Source organism: Rhinolophus sinicus, linkage group LG05 (genome assembly GCF_036562045.2).
Source record: "Rhinolophus sinicus isolate RSC01 linkage group LG05, ASM3656204v1, whole genome shotgun sequence".
Lineage (NCBI taxonomy): Eukaryota > Metazoa > Chordata > Mammalia > Chiroptera > Rhinolophidae > Rhinolophus > Rhinolophus sinicus.
The window spans coordinates 53,660,537-53,681,662 of NC_133755.1; the positions used below are offsets into that span (position 1 = coordinate 53,660,537).

General features: G+C 45.3%; 1 protein-coding gene across 2 annotated transcripts in view; it reads left to right on the forward strand.

The window, feature by feature from the left end:
- HK2 (hexokinase 2) overlaps positions 1 to 21,126 on the forward strand; it is a 59,812-nt gene that overhangs the window by 12,679 nt on the left and 26,007 nt on the right. For both annotated transcript variants that reach the window (XM_019750336.2, XM_074332229.1), the window contains exons 2-3: positions 5,329 to 5,491; positions 20,704 to 20,852. In XM_019750336.2, the coding sequence (XP_019605895.1) occupies positions 5,329 to 5,491; positions 20,704 to 20,852 (312 nt within the window). The remainder of the gene's footprint in view (positions 1 to 5,328; positions 5,492 to 20,703; positions 20,853 to 21,126) is intronic.

The following is a 21,126-nucleotide window of genomic DNA, read 5'->3' on the forward strand; positions in this document are numbered from 1 at the left end:
AGGCTTTGCTTCAGACCCACCCCTCTTTCCCCAGCCTGGAATACCCCTCCTTTCTCTCTTTCTTATTGATAGAGATTTAAAGAGAAACAGTCCAGTGTAATAGGACACACACCCACCACAGACAAAGAAGGAACAATTTGGGGAAATAGTCTCTGTTTTGTTAACCCGAATGTGACTAAATAGAGTTAAGAAATGTCCTGGTTTCTCCAAGGGTAGCATCTGGCAAAGGAGTCTGGGAGAAAAAGAGAAAAAGGGGTGGACAGAAAGCGGGGTGATAAAGAGCATTACGTTCATCACCCCATTTATGCCAATGACTGTTGTGTAGGGCTCTTCATCCCAGTTTATAAGGAGGAAACTGGAATTCAGATGGAGAGTTACCCAATGTTACACACCTGTACAAATGCTAGAGGCAGGATTTGAACACTGATTTTTCTGATGCCACAACCTATACTTTTACCACCACCAGCTATGAAATGAGGGTTGGCTTGAATGATTCTGCTTTGATAGTTTCCAACAAGTACAGGGTTTGCCTTTTCAATTCCCAGCACCCAGGATCAACACAGGATTATTTCACACATAGCCTAATACATTAACTACTAACTTTCAAAAACTCCAGGCAGAAAAGTGGTACAAATGACCTTAAGCAGTGTTGACCAGGACACAGCCCACCCTTATCACATTATTGGCATGGTGGATATCACCCCAAAGGGGGGTAGGATGTTTGAGCACTCAACCCTAAAGGTGTCAGCTTGGTTAGTCTGGAATGTGTCTTTGGAATTCCTAATGTTTTTTAAAAAACTCTTCATGTCATTCTGATGTGCATCCAAGTTTAGGAACTCTTATCCCAAGTGGCAGAATGGAGACTAGACAGAAGTTATCAGAAAGTAGATTTATTTTAGATTGAGGAAAAGCTTTCTAACTAGAGCTGACCAACAATAGAAGCTAACCAACATAGAGAAGTGGTGAGCCTGTCATGCTTGCAAGCATTCAAACCTAGGCCTGATGACTTACTGGGGTGAGAGAGACAAATTATGGAAACTTGAATGGCTGTCTGTGTTCAGTGGGATTGAACTAGTTTCCCCCAGGGCCTTTCCTTTGTAAGAGTAAGTATTTTTTAGTTGTAGTCCTGTTGCCCAGTGTACATTCGGTATCTTCTACATGACTTTCTCCCATGACCTTGGGCCTGGTGTTCCCTCCATCTGGCTGCACTGTGGGTGAAAGTTGGCAGGATTCTGCAAAGTGCATTCATGTCCTTCCCATTCTAGGAAATCCGTCTTTGTATGGAGTCTGCTTCTTGTTTCTGACTTCTGCCTCCCTTGGCTACCCTTCCCCCAGCACAGTAGTACCAGCCAAGGCTAATGGGCCTAAATGGTATATTTAGGAAACTGTGATGTTAGATTAACTATCCCTTCCTGAGTGGCTCTAAGAAACTCAGTGTGGATATACCATCATGCTGTGCAAGAGGGGAAGTTTGTGCCAAGGTGCTATAGTTGCATTTTCCATGGTTGTTCCATATCCTTTCTCTTAGTCTCATGTGATGGAGAGGTAATCAAGGCCCTGGGGTCATCCAAGAAACCATGGGGCAAGGGTGCCAGCCCATACTAAGAGGGCCCATCGGACAGATGAGGGTGCTGGTCCCAAGGGCCTGGCTTTAGAGCCAGACACACGTGTTTGAATTCTAGCTCTGCCCATCACCACGTACAAAAGGACAATGGAGGTCTAGTCAGTTAAACCATAGGATCGTGTCTGGCACATAAGAAATGCTTGGTAAACGTTCAGCTGCTATAACAATCATCATCATTTTCATTGACTACTGAAAGATGATAATAATCTTTTGGGTAAAGGGCAACGTAACTTGAGTAAAGGCTGACTGTTTACTTGTAGAGTCTTTGAGGGTTAAGGATGAGAAGTATAAACTGGATTTCCAACAAACCTTGTTGCAATTTAAACATCAAAGTTAAACTAAGAATAACCACTGTAGAATTGTGGCCACTCCAATTTGCTCTTCTGTGTACGTGACCTCATACTCTAAGACGTGATGGTACAACCTTTTAAGAAAGTGGTACAGACTCTGCTCCCCCACACAGGAACTCTCCTGCTTCCTTTGCAACACCCAGAGCCGGGTATGGGGAGTGGGTGGCAGCAAGGCTCTGGCCCTCTCCTTCTGTCTTTGGGAGAGTAGTAATGTGGAAGCTCCAACGTTGTCATGTATCAAACTCATGAGCATGTCCAGAGACATGTCTGCTGCCCCTGCTTCCCTCTGACTTGCCAGGCCAGACCCATGGGCCGTGCCTGCCATTGTTTGCCCTTTGTGTCTGCATCGAGGTTGACGGGAAGAGAACATGGCCTTTTAGTGGGTGTGGCCAGCCTCAATGTTCTGCAATGCCATTAGGCCTGTACAGACCCCACTGTTGTCCAACAGAAGAGGGGCATTCATCAAGCAGAGCGGATGAGAACAGAGAGGAGCCAGGCTGCCCAGTCTGATTCTGTCTTGGCCCTTTGCATTTGTGTGACTTTGGGCACATTGCCTTCCCCTCTTGGTAGAAGGTGGTTATAACACTACCTACTTCACAGGGCTGCTGAGAATTAAATGAGTTAATGGGTATAAAACCTTGAGAACCTCAGGGTGGATATGCCATCATGCGTGCTGGTGTCAGTGCCACGTAAGGGTTTGCTGCTATTACTGTTGCCCACGAGGGCATCTTGGGCTGTTCCCGGATGTGGCCTGGCATTGGTCTCTAGTCTGGTGGTCCCGGACTTTGTACATTCACACCAAAATGCATCAACCATGAGGCAGCATTCCTGGACTAACCAGCTGTCGTTGGATCTGGAACAAGCAGCCTCTGGAGTGATTAAAGTTGCCCTGGGCCCTGAGGTCACCAGACATTTGTCTCCCATTGAATCAGTAGGGAGGGGACTTGTCTGCAGCCGTACTTTGACGTTCTGGGGAGCCTCAAACAACATTGTTGGGGACGGCAGGCCTCTTCAGGAGCACCCTGGCTCCCTGGTGTTGAAGGAAACCCACATCTGTGATCCAGCTTGGAGTGGGGGCTGATGCAGCCCGGGAGGTTGAGGCAGGCAGTGGGCTCAAGGCAAGTGAGGTGCCAGGAGCCTGAAATCAGAAAACAGAATGGACAGTTGGATTCTTCTGGATTTGGACTGGTGGACTTGGTCTGTGGCAGCTCTTTAATAAATGCTGATAGCAGGGAGTTCTGGGGAAGCCTCATTTCTGAACATTGGAAACCCAGCATGACAAGCCTGGTCCCTCTGCCTGCTGCGGAGGGAGAGGGCCTTTACACTTCTCAGTTCCCACTCGATCCTTTCCCACCCCATGCGAGGACTACGTCTGCCAATTTTATTGTTTCGGAATCACATGGCAGTGGAGAGGGGTGGGCCAATTCACCGGACTTTCCTTCACCTTGCTTATCGCTGCTTTCAGCATTTTACCCCAGACTTTGATCCCTTTTGAGATTTTAGAAGAATGATAAAAGATTAATACTGATCAGGATATATGAAATAATCTGAGGAGGGCCAGTCTCATTACTCTACAGGGGCAAAAATAGACCTAGAGAGAAGGACGTGCCCCAAATCCCATAGGGAGTTAGCATACAGCCTGGGAGAGAGCAGATGTAAGGGACACAAAAGGGGGGACACTGGGTTGTCCTTTTCTTAAAGGATTCAACACCTTTTGCTGTTCCTCTGAAAATCCTACACTGCAAGTTTGGTTAAAAGAAAATCCAAGAAGACCTGACTAAAAAATGCTGGAAATTATAATAGGCTATAATATTAACGAGGATATTTTTCTGGGAAAGCTAAAAAAATTTATGTTCCTTTGTCAGAGTTAGACAACAGCAAGGGACAGGCAGGGACTGACTTGTGCTTCCCGCAGGATATCAGTGGGGATGGTCAGCAGCCAGGCTTTGCCCTTGGGAATCCTGGAGTTTGGAGCTGGGAAGAGCAGCGTCCCTTTGGTCCCTCAGTTTGCTGAGGATGCTGGGAGGACCACGATGCTTGAGGGCATGGCAGCCCCACCCTCCATGCCCAGCAGCCTCCCCTGTCTCGGACCCTGCTGCTGTGAACAGGGCTATTGTGGACACCTGTGTGTCTTCTTGGATGGATTTCTGTCAGATCTTTTCTTAGTAGGAGAAAACTGGGAATATCCATGGCCAACGCAGATGGAAACCATCTGAGAAGGACCTCTGATGCTTTTCCTTCTCCTGGTATTAAATCTGGGAAAAGTTCATGTACAAGTATGTTGGAACAAGACCAGTGGAATAACTACAGAAAGTTGCTTCCAATCCTAAGGACAGGAGAGGTTGCATTAGTATTAATGTAGAGCCTCTATTATGTGTGAGGCACTGTGCTGGCCTCCAGGGATACAAGGGTGATCAAATAGACATGGCTTTTCTTGCCCTTGGTGCATATATTCAGACATTAATAAATATGTACTTCCAAATTGTGGATGGTGTTGTGAAGGGAAAAGTCCGAGTTCTTAGAACAACGGGAGGCTTGACTGTCTTATTGGGAGGATCAGAGAAGGCCTCTGTGGAGAGAGGCGTGAAGGATTGGTACGAGGTCAGATGGCAGATGGTTGGTGGCCGAGAAAGAGTGGGGTAAGGAGCTGTAAGGCCTGTGTGAAAGGGCTCCGAGGCAGGGAAGGATGAGTTAGGTGAGTTGGAGACTGAACCAAAGGTAGAGCCTGCATAGGAGTGCAGAGGCATGCAATGGGATTAGGAGGTGGGGAGGGGCTAGACCATATGGATAGAGCCTTGTAAGGATTTCCGAGGGGTTCAGTTCTAATGGAAAGCCATTGAAAAGTTTTAATCAGGGGAAGAGCAGAGTCTGGCTGTGGGTGGAAAATGGATGGAAGAGGTAAAAGTAGAACTGGGAATTGTGTAAAACCAGGTAAGAGGTGATGGCTGCTTGACCTAGGGTGAGGGGTGGTAGGGTCAGCATGACTGCCCTTATGAGGTGTGTAGCGGAGAACAAACCATGAGGGTCAGTAATGAACTCTGGTTCAGGGGATGTTGCCTTCGGTATTAAAATTTAACTTTCCTGAAAAGAACTCCCCTATTCCTCAATAGGCTTTTCCTCTAGTCTTTACTATTCTTTAGAAATAAAACTAAACCTATTTTTCTAATTTTAATTTTTAGTTTCTTTTAAAAGATAAAGTCCTGTCAAATCAATTCCCATTACATGGTCTTCATAATAACCTTCCGTATGTTACGGATTTTATACTTTTGAAGAGCTGAGTGATGTACTATGACATAGATGCATACTATTTATTTCACTTACAGGTCTCTACTCTTGTGTCCCCTCCTTTTGCAGGTTGACCAGTATCTCTACCACATGCGTCTTTCTGATGAGACCCTTCTGGAGATCTCTAAGCGATTCCGCAAGGAGATGGAGAAAGGGCTTGGAGCCACCACCAACCCCACTGCTTCAGTGAAAATGCTGCCCACCTTTGTGAGGTCTACTCCAGATGGGACAGGTACTGCACTGTGGGGTGGGGTGAGGGAAACATGGCTCTGGCTGCTCCATTGCTGGGGGGAGAAGATTTGTGTGGCTTTGCTCAGGGACCCAAAGAACTGTGTATCAATGAAGGTTCTTTGGTTTGAAGCCTCAAAAACCAACCCTGGCTAATTGAAGCATACAGGGAACTTAATGGAAGTCTATGGGATGGGATAGACAGGAAGACTGGGAAAGCAGGCAGCCTTGGCAGTCAAGGTAGAAGGACATCCCTGTCAGCCCGACCAGAGCATCGCTGTCAGCTGTTTGTTTCCCATCCATGTGCTAAGAAAGCCTGCGTGGCTGTTTGGGATTTTCTGGTCCCACTGAGATTGCACTCGGTGGTGGTGATAATGACAAACGTGCCTGAGATGGTCACAGCCATGGGCCATGTCTCTCTCTGGCCCATCTAACTGGCACATTCCATAATCTTGCTGGAGAAACAGCACAGTACCGATTGTCCTAGACTGTTCTTGAACTCCATGAAATAAGAGTATTCGGAGTCCGGATAAACTTTGGAGGATGTGAAGAGCCACAGTGCATATGAAGGTATTCAAAGCTCTGAAGTTGTGCAATAAGAACCTGTCAAGCTGTGTTTAATCCTCTTATTGGGATACAGAATTTGTATCTCATGGTGCACCGTCTGGCAAGTGATTGAATCAAACCGGAGAAAAGGGCCATGGTGGAGATTGAAGTTGAAAAGTGGTTTGGGGCTAGATCACAGAAGGCATTGGATGCCTGCCTAAAAGAATGAGTCTTTCTTCAGTAAGCATTGGGGAATAATTGAAAGGTTTTGAGGGGTGCAAGCAGAACTGTCTTGGTATAATGGTTATCATGCACTGTATATGTAGAGTGGAGGAGGGGTGATGGTCAGCTGGTAGAGCACAGGACATTGGCCCAGATGGGACGTGGTGGGAGAGGACTCTAAGGTGATGCCAGGATGTTGAGCTCAGCTGCCTGAGGGTGACACTATCCTCAGAGAAGGGAATGGAGCTAAGTTATGTCAGTGCTTTCACACAGCTTGTTTCATTAATCTTCACAGTAACCCTTCATTTTAGAGATGAAGGATCTGTGGGGCCGTGAGGGGTGAGGGGTGGGAGATAGCTACCCACATCTAGAGGTTGGGAGAAACAGCCCAAGGGGCAGCTGCCAGGGCAGTGGAGGAACCAGGAAGCAGAGTCCAAGAACCTGAGGGAGGAGAAAGCACCAAGAAGCTGGTCCCTAGTGAGGCATTTGCAGAGCAGTCTGGGGATCGGGGCTGGGGAAGGTCATGAGACAGGTCTTGTTCATGTGCCGTTTACCTTCAGTATTTCCAGCTGTCCTTGAGGCTTACCTGAGAGCCAATAGGGAACTGATTTGTCTTACAAGTCTTTGTACCTTTCTATGATTCCTAAAATAAGTGTGTGTTTGCCGAAGCCTTGGGACCCAGCCTGGACCCAAGGGTATGACCTTGTTTAGGATTGTTCTCCGAGTGTGTGTGTCTCAGCCTTCAAAGAGCTCCTTGAGGTGAGGGGCCTCTCCCAGTTCTTAGGTATCCCTTGTGTGCCCTCTAGATTGGCACTGTACCTGCCACGCCCTCTGACTGGTGGCCACACCCACTTCTATTGTTTCTATTTGACCTTCTGATAAATTTACTGGCTCCTTAAGACCAGGGACCTTGTCTTCATTTCAGGCACTAGCACTAAGCCAGTACCCTAAATATTTACTAAATGTATATTATAGGTAAGGGCTTTTCTGAACTCCTAGATGCAGTAACTCATTTACTTTTCACAAAACCCTGTAAGAAGTAGGTACCAATTTTAGCTACTATTTTTTTCAGTGAGGAATTTGAAACTCACATGGTCAAATAACTTGCCTAAAGTCACACAGCTAATGAGAGGCTGAGTCAGGATTCAAACTCATCTATGCCATAGGTTAGGTATCAAGACCGCACCAATCCATTATGTATGTGCGAGCATGACCAGAGCACACAGCACATGCTCAGCTAAGATTTTTTGAAATCAGGTTGGGGTTGGATGTCTGGCCTGTATTATAGGCTGGTAAATACGTTTGCTGGGGAGAACTAGGTATGGGATCAGCTTTTTTTCTTCTCATTGTTTTCTTGAGATCGGAGATACAGAAACCCTCCTCTACCTCTTGAAGGTTTTACAAGTTGCTGCACTGAGTCATTGAGTTTCCTTCCCTGATCTCAAGCTGGAGTCCTGGGACCCCATCTGTGTCCCACCTCTGCCCCAGGTTGGCACAGCAAGTGTGCTTTTGGCCTCTGTGAATGTGAGTTGCCTGGACTGACTCCTGTAGACTTCTGGGGCTGAAGGGTCTGGGGCAGGACCTGTCTGCCTGACGCAGAAATGGTATATGCCTTTTGTGGTACCCAGAGTGCCTCTTTATAAGTGCAAATTCTACAGTGTAAGTGGAGGTGCTGTGTAAAAGGAATACTGTGTATTGCATGTTTTATTCACTTAAGCAGAGCAAATGTCCCCTAAAGAACTGGAGATCAGACTTTAGGAAACCTGGCCCATAGCCCCCTTGCTGGCAGAGTCCATGTCCCAGCTCCTCACCCCGACTCTCTGGGACTCAGTCTTTTCTCCTTTGTAAAATGAGAGGTGGATGCAGCAGTCCCAGTCTGTTCTTCACGTGTACTAGAACAAGTGTGGTGATGTCTTTACACACAAAATTCCTTGAAATGCTGTAAAGAGGGAAAAACCCTCATGTCCATCAGTTGGGCACTAGTCAATTAATGCAGAAAACAGCCCTCTGCAACTCATCCTAAAGCATGCGTACACAGTCTGTACTTGTATTCTGTAAAGTCCTGTGTATACTCATATGTGTGTGTGCACAGCTGTGTACAAAGTCTCAAGCACATATATTGAACTGTTGGTGCTGGTTATCTTGGGACTTGAGGTTGGCAATAACTAGTTAAGTTGAAAATGTGCGTATATGACAACTCAGCACTCCCACTTCCAACTATACCTTGCACTAATTCCTATATGAACTCAAGGAGACGTGTCCAAGAGTGCTCATAGCAGTGTTGCTTATAATGACAGCATATTGGGAACAGTTTATGGAAGAGCCATGTGATGGAGTATGAGCCAGCACGCTACGTAAATGAGCATATATAAATATGGGTATGTCTAAAAATCAATGGGTAAAAACTTGTAGAAGGACATGAACCTCATAGGACTTGAATGTAAATTAAAAAAAATGCTATCTGTCGCTTATCGGCACACACACACACACACACACACCATAAAATTATTAGGATATAAAGTGGGAAATGTACACCAGATAAGTGATAGAGGTTGTTTCTGGAGAGAGAAATGGAACTGCAGAAGGGAATGTGAGGGAATGTAATAAAAACTGGTCAACATCAAGGCTTTCAATTTTATGTTTTGTTAGTGGGGTCTATGAGTTATAGAATGGCTACAAGGACCAGGGATGCTTCAATAGAGAAAGCCTACTGAAAATGAAAATTCTCCTGTATTGTCGGTTCTTCAGTAAAGGGCTAAGAGGAGAGACCGAGAATGCAGGGTGTGCAGGAACTGTTGCCTCTCCCCTAGATGTGGTCACACAGCCCATGGGCCTTGCTGCTTCCTGGGAGCAGCCCATGGAGGCATCTGCTTCCTGGCCCAGGCCACCGTCAGGCTGTGTTGCTGTTACTGGTGATTCTCTCCCATAGAAGGCTAGAGGCTTTTATTTAAGTGGTGCCCACCCCGTGCTGGCCTTACTCAGAACCTTTCTGAGCTCATTCCTTTTCGGCATTATTTTTCAAACCTGGGAAGTTAAACCTCAGATCTAAACCTTGGATCTAGAGGGATCTAATCTTTAAATCAGTGGCTTTCTAATTTTTCTGAACTATATACTCACAGCAAGAAACACATACGTATAAATATTGATGTATAACTGACACACATTTCAGGGACCAGTGTTTAGCCTTAAATGTGATGTAATCTGATCTATTACCTTCTATTCTTTAAAAAAGTCACTGGTCAAGACCCACTAAGTTTTTTTCAGCTTGCAGTTGGAAAGCCACTGCCTTCAATGCCCCTCACCCAATCTTGTCCTAGACAGGCATCTGTGAAATTGACCACTTCTTGCCAGGGAGGAAAGGTCATTTCAGGGCAGTGTGTGGTGAGGGGTAAAGATCAGAATTCTAGGTTTAAATGGGGTTTTAATTCAAGCTGTGTGCTTTACAGCAGTTTATTTATGCTCTGATCCTCCGTTGCCTCATTTGTATAAAGAGGAAACATCAGAGAGTTGGCTAACTGAGAATTAAGGGAGAATCAAATATGTGAGCTTTTCATGTATGTTACGAACACAGTTCTGGGTAGCCACAACCCACCACAGCAAGAGACACGATTTTATCTAGAGAAGGTCAGGGAGCCTCCTGAGGTTGTTTTGGAGGGAGTAGGTCTGGGGGTTCATTCCTATCACTGGAGGCCCTGCATTTTGGATCAAGGACCAAGGTTCCAGCTCTCTTTTATACAGGTGCTGGCTATCTTATGGAAATCAAAGTCCTGGTAGAAAATGTGGGACAGATATCAGGAAGTTTCAGACCATCCATTTATGATGGAGGCATCCATTACACTGAAGAAAACTGAAGCTCCAAGTTATGGTTTGAGTTTTCTGTGAAAAGGAAGGGCATGTCCACAGCTTCTGAGTCTCCTGAGGGCTGATTCTAAAATAACTGTGCTCCATAGATGTGTGGACGACCCAGTGCTAATAAACATAATTGGCGCTGATAAAAATGAAATATCGGAGGTGCAAAAAAAATGTATACACATTTTAAGAGGTGTTTTGTATGTATTATTTTTCAAAGTTGAAGTGAATTACAGTAGCAATGTGTAGTATGATGTTCGCTCAAAAGATGGCCTTAATCAAATGAATGCTAGCGTCACCATGCGACAGGCAGGATAGTCAAAGAAAATGGCAGAAGCATGGTTGTTGTTCGAAGTGTGCAAGACCATTTTGAAGTGGTGTTTGAAATTCGAGAACATTGTGGAAGTACATTGGCAATGGAGGCATGAGTATGCAACAGAACCTCCAACATGCCTAACAATTGCATGCATTCTTGATAAATTTGAGATGCATGGTGCTGTGTGTGACATGCGTAAGGGAAGATCCAGAGGCCTCGCACAGCAACAAGTCCTGCTTCTTCAGCTATGGTGTTGGAACAGTTTACACGCTCGCCACAGAAGTCTACCAAACAGTGTTTGCCATAATCAGAAGCATCTGGATGCTCGCTGATAGTAACCACTTTGAGTACCTCTTGCAATTGCAGAAGTCAGACGTGACTTGTATTCATCTTTTGTTATTGGTATATATTGAGTATTACAATTTTAATACAGTTTTTTTCCCTTTCTTAAAATGTGTATACATTTTTTTGGCACCCTCTGTACATATATATATATATATATATATATAGAAATTGCCATATACCAGAAGCAATGTGTGACACGGAGAGTTGTCATGATGGAGGATGATTTACAGCACACTTTAAAACACACCTTCTCTCTACCGTAGCTCACACCTGACTTACTGAACCAAACAAGTTGAAACTTGTCACACACTAAGGTTCGACGTGCCACTGCCCATATTGAAGATCCCTGCTTTTTTGTTGGATGGTACTTGGCAGCAGCATTCACCATATTTTGTGATGACAACAGAAAGGCTCTGTGTCACACATCACTTCTGGTACTGCAATTTCCCTCAAATAAAAACATTACAGTGTGTCCTCATCCACCTTTTCCACTGGATCTGGTATCGTGCGACTTCTGGCTCTTCCCCAAAATCAGAATGATTTAGGACATCGAGGCAGCCACAACAGCACAACTAAAGACACTCACTTAAGAGAACTTCCAGAACTGCTTCAGAAAGTGTCAAGAATGATGGGATAAGTGTGTTCAAAGCAAGGGGGAGTATTTTTTTTTATTAGTTTCAGGTGTACAAAACAATGTAGTAGTTAAACATTTATCATTTATACCCCTCACAAACTGATAACCCCTCCTCCCAGGGGGGAGTATTTTGAGGGGGTTAATAGCAATGTGTCTTTCACTGTAATAATTTTTTTTTAACTTAAACATTCACCGTATTATTTGGTCCCACCTTATAGTGAGCAAGTGGAAGTGTTGGGATTTAAACCCAGCCAGTTGTGTGCCAGTGCCTGCCCTGAGGCACACCACTGCTGGTGCATTTTATGCTGCTCTATGCACCACCCCCTGCCCCCCTTCCGCCCTGCCCCACTGTTAGCACAATGCATTAATTTATCTATTAATAACTCAGGCCTAGCTGTTCAGCTCGTTCAATAGAGACCCCTTCGAAGCTGGTCCTCTATGGGGCAGTAGTGTGCTGAGCTGCCTTGTGACCTGCCTTTGAAGAGTGGAAATTGTCCTGGGGAGATAAGGCACACAAAGATGAAATGATTGCCGAGTGATATGGCTCATAATGCAAGCACCTGATACGATAAAGAGAGACTAAGCTGGTGATAGACTGCTTGGAGGCTGATTAAGCCCTGAAAGGAGCCCTTATCTTGGTTGCTCAGCCTTAGATCAACAGCCAGGCAGTGGAGACAGATCAATAGCACACACACAAGTGCATAAGTTGGTTCATATGGTGCCTACAATATAAACTGAAGATTATATTGACAAATGACCTCCATATAGTAGTAGCTAGAGTTTATTAAACATTTACATGCTCCAGGCATTGTGCCAAACACCTTAGGCCTTCACTGCATTAACTCTTGATCAAAAACTGTGTGTGTGTGTGTGTGTGTGTGTGTGTGTCTGTCCCTGTGCCCTAGGGATTAGAGTGGGAGGTACTGGCTGGACAGGAAGTTATTACTATCCCCTGTAGCAGATGATGAAATCTGAATAAGAGATTTCTAATCATTTACCCAAAATCATATGGCTGATATATGTTAAAATGGGATTTGAACCCAGATCTTCCTGCCTAAAAATCTTAACACACTCAGCACCTACACAGTGTTCTACATAATCATGTTTAAATCCTTTGAAGAGAAGTTTTACGTCTGTGGAGCTAATGTGGGACCTCTCTGTGACTGGCATGTATTTTGAACTTAAGAAACATTTCCTGATATAAAAGCGTCAGTATAATACTTCCGATGGTGTTCTGGGGGTCTTACAATGTGTTTATATGCTCCAGGCCCCTTCCTTCAATCAGAGCAGCTCCATGTTTCTCTATTTCTACGTTTTTGCATTTGGCATCCTGCTCCTTAAAATAGTTTGAAAGCCAATGATGTAGAAGATCAGATTTCCCCATTCCTTGACTGTACCAGACCCCAGCATTAACTGTATGGTTTGACATCTTTAATTACATGGAGTTACTTTATGTCTAAGCTACTGAGTGGAGACTGACGTTGTATTATAACAGAGTATCTGGGACCTTGGAGCTTAAAAAGACGCTGTTAGATGTGGTAGTGGCCATGGTGGTTCCAGCCACATGGGAAACCTGTGTCTGGCAAAGTTAGTTTTGTTGGATTACCTATGCATGACCTGGAGATTTATCTTTTTAGTTCTCCTCTCAATTGGAGTCCATGCCGTACGTTCTTAGAGCCGTCCATTGAGGTGTTCTAGCAGGCACTTGAAAAGTAAAGGGTAAACAAGGTCTCCCTCAACCCAGAGCCACTCCAGGGAGGAAGATCAGAATGTTCTGTGCAGTCACTTGGGGCCCCTGGAAATGTTCCTGCTCTTGCAGGGCAGGTAGGAGTAGGTCCCTTGAAAGGCACTGAATTATTATAGAGCTACTTCAGGAACTGGATATGAAAGGATGACTCTGTCTTTGACTGACCTCAAAGTTCAAGGCTGCATGCCTCAGGCATTGGGTGACAGGGAAGGGCTGAGGCCCCAATGGTTGGGTCTAACATGGCCATGGTAACCGGCCATCCTGATTTGTCCAGGACTCTGCCAGCTTTAGTACTGAAAGTCCTATGTCAATCCTGGACATTCGAGAATGGTTGACCACCCTACATGGCCCTGGAACCCAGGACCTCATCACCGCTTGGGTGGACTATATCGCAGCTGTCTCCTCGCCAGCCCCTGGCTCTGGACCCATCATCTACAGTGCTACTTAACACAGTGCTTGAAAACACAAATTTGACCTTCTGCTTGAAAACCAAAGTTCTCGGCTTTGGCATTTACTGCATTCTTGCAGCCATGTCATAGAACCCCTATGTTGTAGCCACTCTGAAAGTGCCATTCCTAGAGCATGCTGTGAACTCCTATATATGTTTCCTTTTCTCTGTCTGGCAACTTCATACCCATCCACTAAGACCTGCCTGACTATCTCATGTGACCTCCGGGGAAGCCTTCCTTATCCGAGCAGAAATAATCGTTCCTTCTACAACATTCCTATCCTGGTACTTGCCAAAGTGCATCTAACTGCCCTCTTTCTTTCTGTCCAGTCAGGGACTGGGTTGTCTACTGCACCAGGCAGCTAAGTAACTTTTAGCAGCTGGCTTCAATGCTCAGGGTTGAAATAATTAATCACAGAACGGGAAGTGCTTGGTTCGCAGGTCCTAGAACAGATTCAGTGTTTGACTCTCAAAAATAGTTATTTTAAAAACATTTAAAAAATAGTGGACCCCATCTCAACTTTAAACAGAATGAAATCTTTTATGTTAAATGTTTCTGTTAAGTGTAAGACAGTTAAGAGTAGGGGAAATAAATAAAATTGGAAGTGAGAATGTGGCAGGTGACGCTGTGCCTTAATTGACCTCCCTTTACCCTCACCAAGGGCAGACTTTGCCACCTTCAAGGATCCCCAGAACTCTGGGAATGCTGTATAAAAAAGCCACTTGTTTCAAAGGAGTCTTTTGGAACTTGTGATACTGAATAAGTCCGTTTAATCACCTAAAGAAGCCCAGGGGTTGAGAGGCTGGGCTCTGACTCTTACCTTAACCAGGCAATTCGTCAAAATGTTAATTATAGGGTTACCATATAACCAGTATATACACAATAGAAATGAAAAGTTTATACACAATACAAATGAAGTTCCACACAAAAACTTGCACAGGATTGTTCACAGCTGCATTATTCATAATAGCCCCAAAGTGGAAACAACCCAAATATCCATGAACTGATGAATGGAGGAAGAAAATGTGGTATGTCCCTACAATGGAATATTATTTGTCAATAAAAAGGAATGGCTTACTGATAAATACACCACGCACAAACCTTGAAAATATTATGCTAAGTGAAGAAGCTGGTCACAAAAGGAGCCCCACATTGTGTGATTTTATTTATATGAAAAGTCTAGAATCAGCAAATCTAACGTAGGTTAGGTTTCCAGGGACTGGGTGGGAAGGGGCATTGGGGTGTGACTGCTCACGGGCATGGGGTGTCTTTTGGGGGTATGGAAATGTTCTAAAATTAGATAGTGGTGATGGTTGCACAACTTCGAGAATGTACTAAGCCCACTAAATGTTAAACTTTAAATGGGTGAACTTTATGGTGTGCGAATTATATTTCAACAAAATTATTTTTAAAACCTCATCATCCAGCTTAAATTTTGGTGGTGGTGATGGTGACTATCTATGCCTATAAGTGTGTGCGTGCATGAAAACAATATCTTAAAGCAGGCACACCTGGTACTACCGACTATGCCATACTTTTAAGGCTTTTTGCTGAATTTCTGACCATAACAAAGCAAATCGTGTTTGACGAAAGGGCACTGCTGCTTACAAATACAAAACCAAACCAAACCTGTTTGCAAGTCATTCTTAGAGCCTTGGTTGGCACACCACTGTGAGCGTTTGATGAGAGGAACAGGTGGAGATCTATTTTAATTAGTGACAAGTACCTAATGATTGAAAACAGATCCTGTTGGAAAATTCAACTGGCCCATGCCCCTCACCCCTCAAAAACTGCCTGGACATTGTCAGGTACCAGGCCACCTGTTAGTGCGTGATATTAGCAATGCTGGCTGCCCTGCTCAAATACATAACTGATGCCACATCAACCAACATGACAGTGACCATCATGTTCAGGCAGTTAGTTAGTCAGATGCCATCTGAGTCCTCTTCAGGGACAGGTGAGTGCCCAGGAGAAATTGAAACCCCTTTATCTCTCTGACCTTATATATTTGATGAAAGCCTCACTGAAAGTGGGCAGAATGGTAGTTCAGAATGGAAAATGAGTCAGCAAATTGGGCAATTTGAGGGAGGATGGCATGACCTAATACTCCTATTGCCAGTTCCTCTTAACTGGGCCAGCGTTACTTCTTTGAGTTCTATTCTCATTTACAATAGAGGGTTGGTACCTCTTTCCTTGTCTATTTTTAGAGGGGGATGCTTTTAATTAGGAGGACCTTCAAGAGACAGGGCTTGGCGAGTATCTAGTAAGGTGGGTACAAAGGTTTGGTATAATTGCATGAGATGACGTCTATTTGTGGCTACCAAGATAGTCTGCGTCAACGTCGTAGGACCTGGGTTCCTCTAGGGAGAAGGGTGTGTCACCTCTTGTCAGTGGATATGTTTCTGCCACCTCTCACTCAAGACTGAGAACATTCGGCTACCAGGGAGGCACAAAAGGGATGGGCTGCAGTTACTGATAATGATTAGGGTGTCTTTGCTTTCTTTTTCACTTTATGGCTTATTTGCTCCCATCCTGGATTCTGTGCCAAGTCATTCTCAGCTTCCAGAATCCAGGGCCACAAGACATGTGGGTGTGGTGCAGTGAGACTGGCATGGGCTTTGGGGTTAGATGAACTTGGGTTCAAACCCAGTCGTCATTGACCCCTGTATGACCTTCCTTCACCAAGTGACTCAACTTGTGAACCACTGTGTCACTTCCTCTGCCTCCCAGTGCAGCTTGGAGGCTGCTGGTGACCTCTGGGTTTTATGTTCTTGGCATTGTTAGTGAAGAATTCTCTATTTAAGGATTGACAGTGTTCCCAGGAACAGCCTCTTGGGTCCTTGCAGTAGACAACTTTGCTGGAGAGCTAGACTTGGATTTGAATATTGGTTTTCTTATCCGTCAAATTGGGATCATAACGCCCAACCAACATGATGGTTGTGGATTAATGAGATCATGCTTATAAACGAAGTGACCATCACTAAAGAAATGGTCGTTTCTCTTCTGTTAAAAAGATCTGTGTGTTGGGCTTTGAGTTAACTAAATCGCCCTCACACCTGCCAATGTCTTCCACTGTTTTATGATTACAAGACTCCACATGCCAGTGAGGAAGTCTGAACTCTGTCTTAGAGACAAGAGAGATGAAGACAGCATTTAGGGCTCATTTTTCAAAAAATTACATGAAGTAGAAGATGAATTTGATCTTTTAAACAAACCCATGGTGAAACCTTACTTCTTTTATTTTAAGAGTGGTGGTGACCACATTAGGAGGAATTGGAAAGATTTAGGAAGGTTGGTGAACGAATGTAATCTTCAGGATTTCTTGGGACATAACATAAAACCCAGAAACCATAAATATTTTGACAACATAAAAATTAAACAAGTCTCTGCAGGGCCAAAATATCGCAAACAAAATTAAAAGATAAACATCCATCTTTTAGGTTATTAAGAAAATAATGACTATATTAAAGACAAAAGATGTGAATGGAAAATTCACAGAAAAAGGAATTCAAAAGGCCAGTTGATAATTCAAAATGTCTAATCTTACACAAAAGAAAGTGACCAAATTTAAAAAAAAAATGAGATGCCACTTTGACCTAGGAGGTTGGCAAAGGTTAATTGCTACATAACATGCAACGCTGGTGAGAGTTAATTCTACCTGCTGGTTTGTGTGGAAATTGGTGAGAACTTTTAGGAAGATAATTCAGCGATATCTTCCAAATTAAAAACACATCCTTAGAACCAGAGATTCAAACCCTTTTCTTGGAAACTATCAGGTAACAGCCTTCCCTATCTTGATAAAATAAATATATCAAAGGACACCCAATAAATATTAACAGTGGTTACTTTCTGGGTGTGGAGAAGAAAAGAGATGTTTGTTTTTAATTTTTTCTACTTTTGTACTGTTTGAACTTTTTTTTTTTAACAGAGGTTTATATTTTGTTATTTTTAAAAAGTTAAAACTGTTTTCCAGACATGACAGCATGTTTAACAACTCATGGAAATCCCACAGTTGGCATTTAAACATTTTGTTTAACTATGAACAAATGCAATAGGAGATGTTTTCTTAATACATTGCCTCAAATACCACTTGTAATCTCTCAGCAGAATAATCTCTCCGGACCTTGCTGGGTCCTCTGCCATGTGGCTGTGCACTTTCCTAAGAAACCTGCTATCGGCATGTTTTCTTGCCCCAGAGCCTTGCTCCTCCCTGTCCATTGTGACTGTCCCAGACCCATAGATGCGGTCCTTCTTCATGCCCCCTCACATACTCACGCACTGTATGCTCTGGGCTTCTGGAATGTCCCAGAAGGTTCACAGTGGAGACAGGACTTGAGCCAGGAGTAGTAGGTAGGGATTGGAAGGGCTGAGAAGAACTAGGAGGGGAGCTTCACAATTAAACAAAGGAATAATGACAGTGATGACATTTATTGATGACTTACTATGTCCATGTATATTCACATATAACATGTTCCATATTTCATGGAAGCCTCACGACCCCCAGGAGAAGTCAGCATTCTGAGCCCTGTTCTACAGGTGAGGTGACATGCTCAGAGAGGCCACACAGGTAGTGACACAGCTGAGCTGGAATTCAGAGCCTGCCCATTCATCATCTCTAAGATCCAGCCGCTCTCTGGCTTGGAGGTGGCCAGTAGGAGACGGATCTCTCCACTGTCCTGAGGAATCACCAGAAGATTTACCTCCAGGAATCAGCGCTGGGCCTTCCTCAGAGACTGGACTTTGGAAAGAATATGGTCCTTGGCTGTGGTAGTCGTGGTCATTGTGTTTGTGGAGGGGGTGCCAGTGGGAAGGGATGCAGAGGAATATCTGTTGCGGCGGAATCTGAAAGGAAGGAAAGCAAGGGAATGACATTCCATCCTGGGAACAGAATGATCAGCAGTACTTTATTTGTGGTTTCCCTTCGGCCCATCAGGAAATACTACTGCAAAACCACCATTCTTGATGGAGCAGTGCCCCTCTGGTGAATTGAGCTGGGCTGGTCTTGAATCATGACCAACCAGGGACAGCCTCAGCCACCTCAGTCCCCTGTGGTCGCCGATTCAGCGGATTGCATGTGTCCTGGGCTGCAGAGTGCTGACGCAGGAAGTTTGTGTTTGATTTTCTTTTTTTAATCCCTCATGACAACCACGACATAGCGTTTCCTACAGTCTGGGGAGGCTCAGAACTGGAGTGCTTGGAAAAGTCTCCCATGGCCACAAGGGGGGCAGAGTTACTCTACGGGGGTCGAGGTTGCCCCAGCTATCCAACAACTATAACTAGTGGGGGCAGGGAATGAGGAGGGGCTCCAGATACCTGGGAGGGAACTGGAAATTCATACCTCTGTGGAGGAATGCTGAAGCCACTGGAGCAAATTCCAATGGCCTTTCTTGGACAGGTCTCTTCAGTCTCCCCCGCGATGTTGATTTTGCTTTTGTGTCTGAGAGGCAGCCCTAACATTGCGCCTGGAAGGCTCAAGTGTGGGTGTCGGGCAGTGTTTGCTGAGAGCCTGGATGGAAAGTTTCTTTTAGTTACTGACTGTGTCCTAAGTCCTTCGGCACCTTGCTGGGTGTCTGAGGCACACTTTCTAGTTTTCCCCTTCACCCCAACCACACAAGATATGAGGTTCCTTTTTTAGAAACGAGGCAGCTGAAGCTCAGAGGCTCAGGAACTTGCCATAGCCAGGAGGTGGTCAGAGTTCTGACAGGTAACGTGGGCTCCAGGCCAGTTTCTGTGTATCGAGCCCCCAGACCATGTTGTGTGGAGGCAAGTCCCCAGGGAATCTCAGGTGGATGACGTTGCCCCAAGTTGCCCCTCTGGACTATAGGGGTTTTGGGGAGTGTCCTTGGAGACCATGCAGACATGGCTTTTCTCAGGGCCTGAGAGTGAGAGCTGCTGAGGGGACCTGGGCACAGAATAAACCCTGGATGGTTCATTTCATCAGAGCATTTTCCCTGACGCTCCGATCCATTCTGCCTTACTCCAGTGGTAGTCTCCCATCGGGAAAAGGGCTAAACATTGACCAACATGCTAGTAAGTGAATCCCCCAGGAGACAGCCCTGTATCCTTCTAGAAGGTGTGTGGCAGGGCGGTGGGAGACTGGTGGGTGGAGTCATTACTGGTTGAGGAGGCTGCCAAGGGGGCGAGCCCACCTGTTCCCCCAGCCTTGGCTCTGGCCTCTGCACCTCTTTAGCACTTTCATTCTGTGCCATGCAATGGAGCATGTCACTGCAGCCAGCTGTGTTACTACGTAGAATCTGAATGTTTTCTGTTTGCACTGCTCGTTTCCTGGATGGAAGGGACTTTGCCTTCTTGGTGACACTGAAGATCGTGACCTATTTGTGTGGATCAAGTTTCCTTCTCCCCTCTCCATCCCGGCTCTGTGGCTTGTCTGAGTGGAACAGCGAGTAGCCTGACTCTTGTCTTACATACTCTTGGGTCAGCATCCTCTCGCATTTGAATAAGCCTGGGACCTTTTCAGGGTTTTTCACCCGCTTAGCCTATTTGCTTTTAATTTATAACCATTTGGACCCCAGTTCACTCCATCATGCGACCCCCTCATCCTGCCATAGGCTATTGCTCTATGCATGTGAACATTAAAAGTAAATTTTGTACCGGCATCCCAATTTGGCAGAAGGCCCAGGGGCCTGCAGCCTGTAGCAGCGTGCTGGGTGTCCTGGGGGCATGAAGAACAAAACAGAGGTTAGACTCCTGGTGCAGGGCTTGATGGGCCCCATGAGCTCGGTGGGGACTTGGCTAAAAGCCCCTGGGAAACAGCTCTGTGAGGGGGTGGGCGCCCCATCATTGCATGTGAAACGGTCTCATTGTTTATGTGAATTCTGAAAGTAATATAAAAGGGCTTAGCATTAAGAAAAAGAACCAGACAATATATAAATGTGTGTAGAAAAAATGAAGACCCACTGGTCACCCTATCACCAGAGATGACCAGTATTTATGGTCTCGTGGGTTTTAAAGATTCAATGGGTTTTAAAGATTCAATGGGTTTTAAGAATTCAGTGTTTATGGCAGGTCTTATGGGTTTTAAGTGTTGATCTGTAAAGCAGTTTGAACTTGTCTTTTCTGAAATAATAGTGGCCCTTCCTGTCTGCAGAACATGGCGAGTTCCTGGCTTTGGACCTTGGAGGGACCAATTTCCGTGTGCTTCGGGTGAGAGTAACGGACAATGGGCTCCAGAAGGTGGAGATGGAGAACCAGATCTATGCCATCCCTGAGGACATCATGCGAGGCAGCGGCACGCAGGTCCGGCCCTTCTTTCAGGGTGGCCACGGGGACCTTCTCCTCTGTGGTCTGGGGGGAGGAGACCCTGCCTGAGGCTTGGCTTTCCTGGCCTCTCTCTGCCTGGTGATCCCCCTGCATGCGGGGAAGCTGGGTGGCGTCCTCCTTCAGGAGAGGAGCACATGTGCTGGAGAGCAGGGAGCTCGTGCTGTGTGTGAGGCCCTGGGGTCTGGATGTGCTGCAGCAGGAGGTGTTTTCATTAGCCCTCTCTTTTGAGGACCGCTGGTTATTGAGGAAA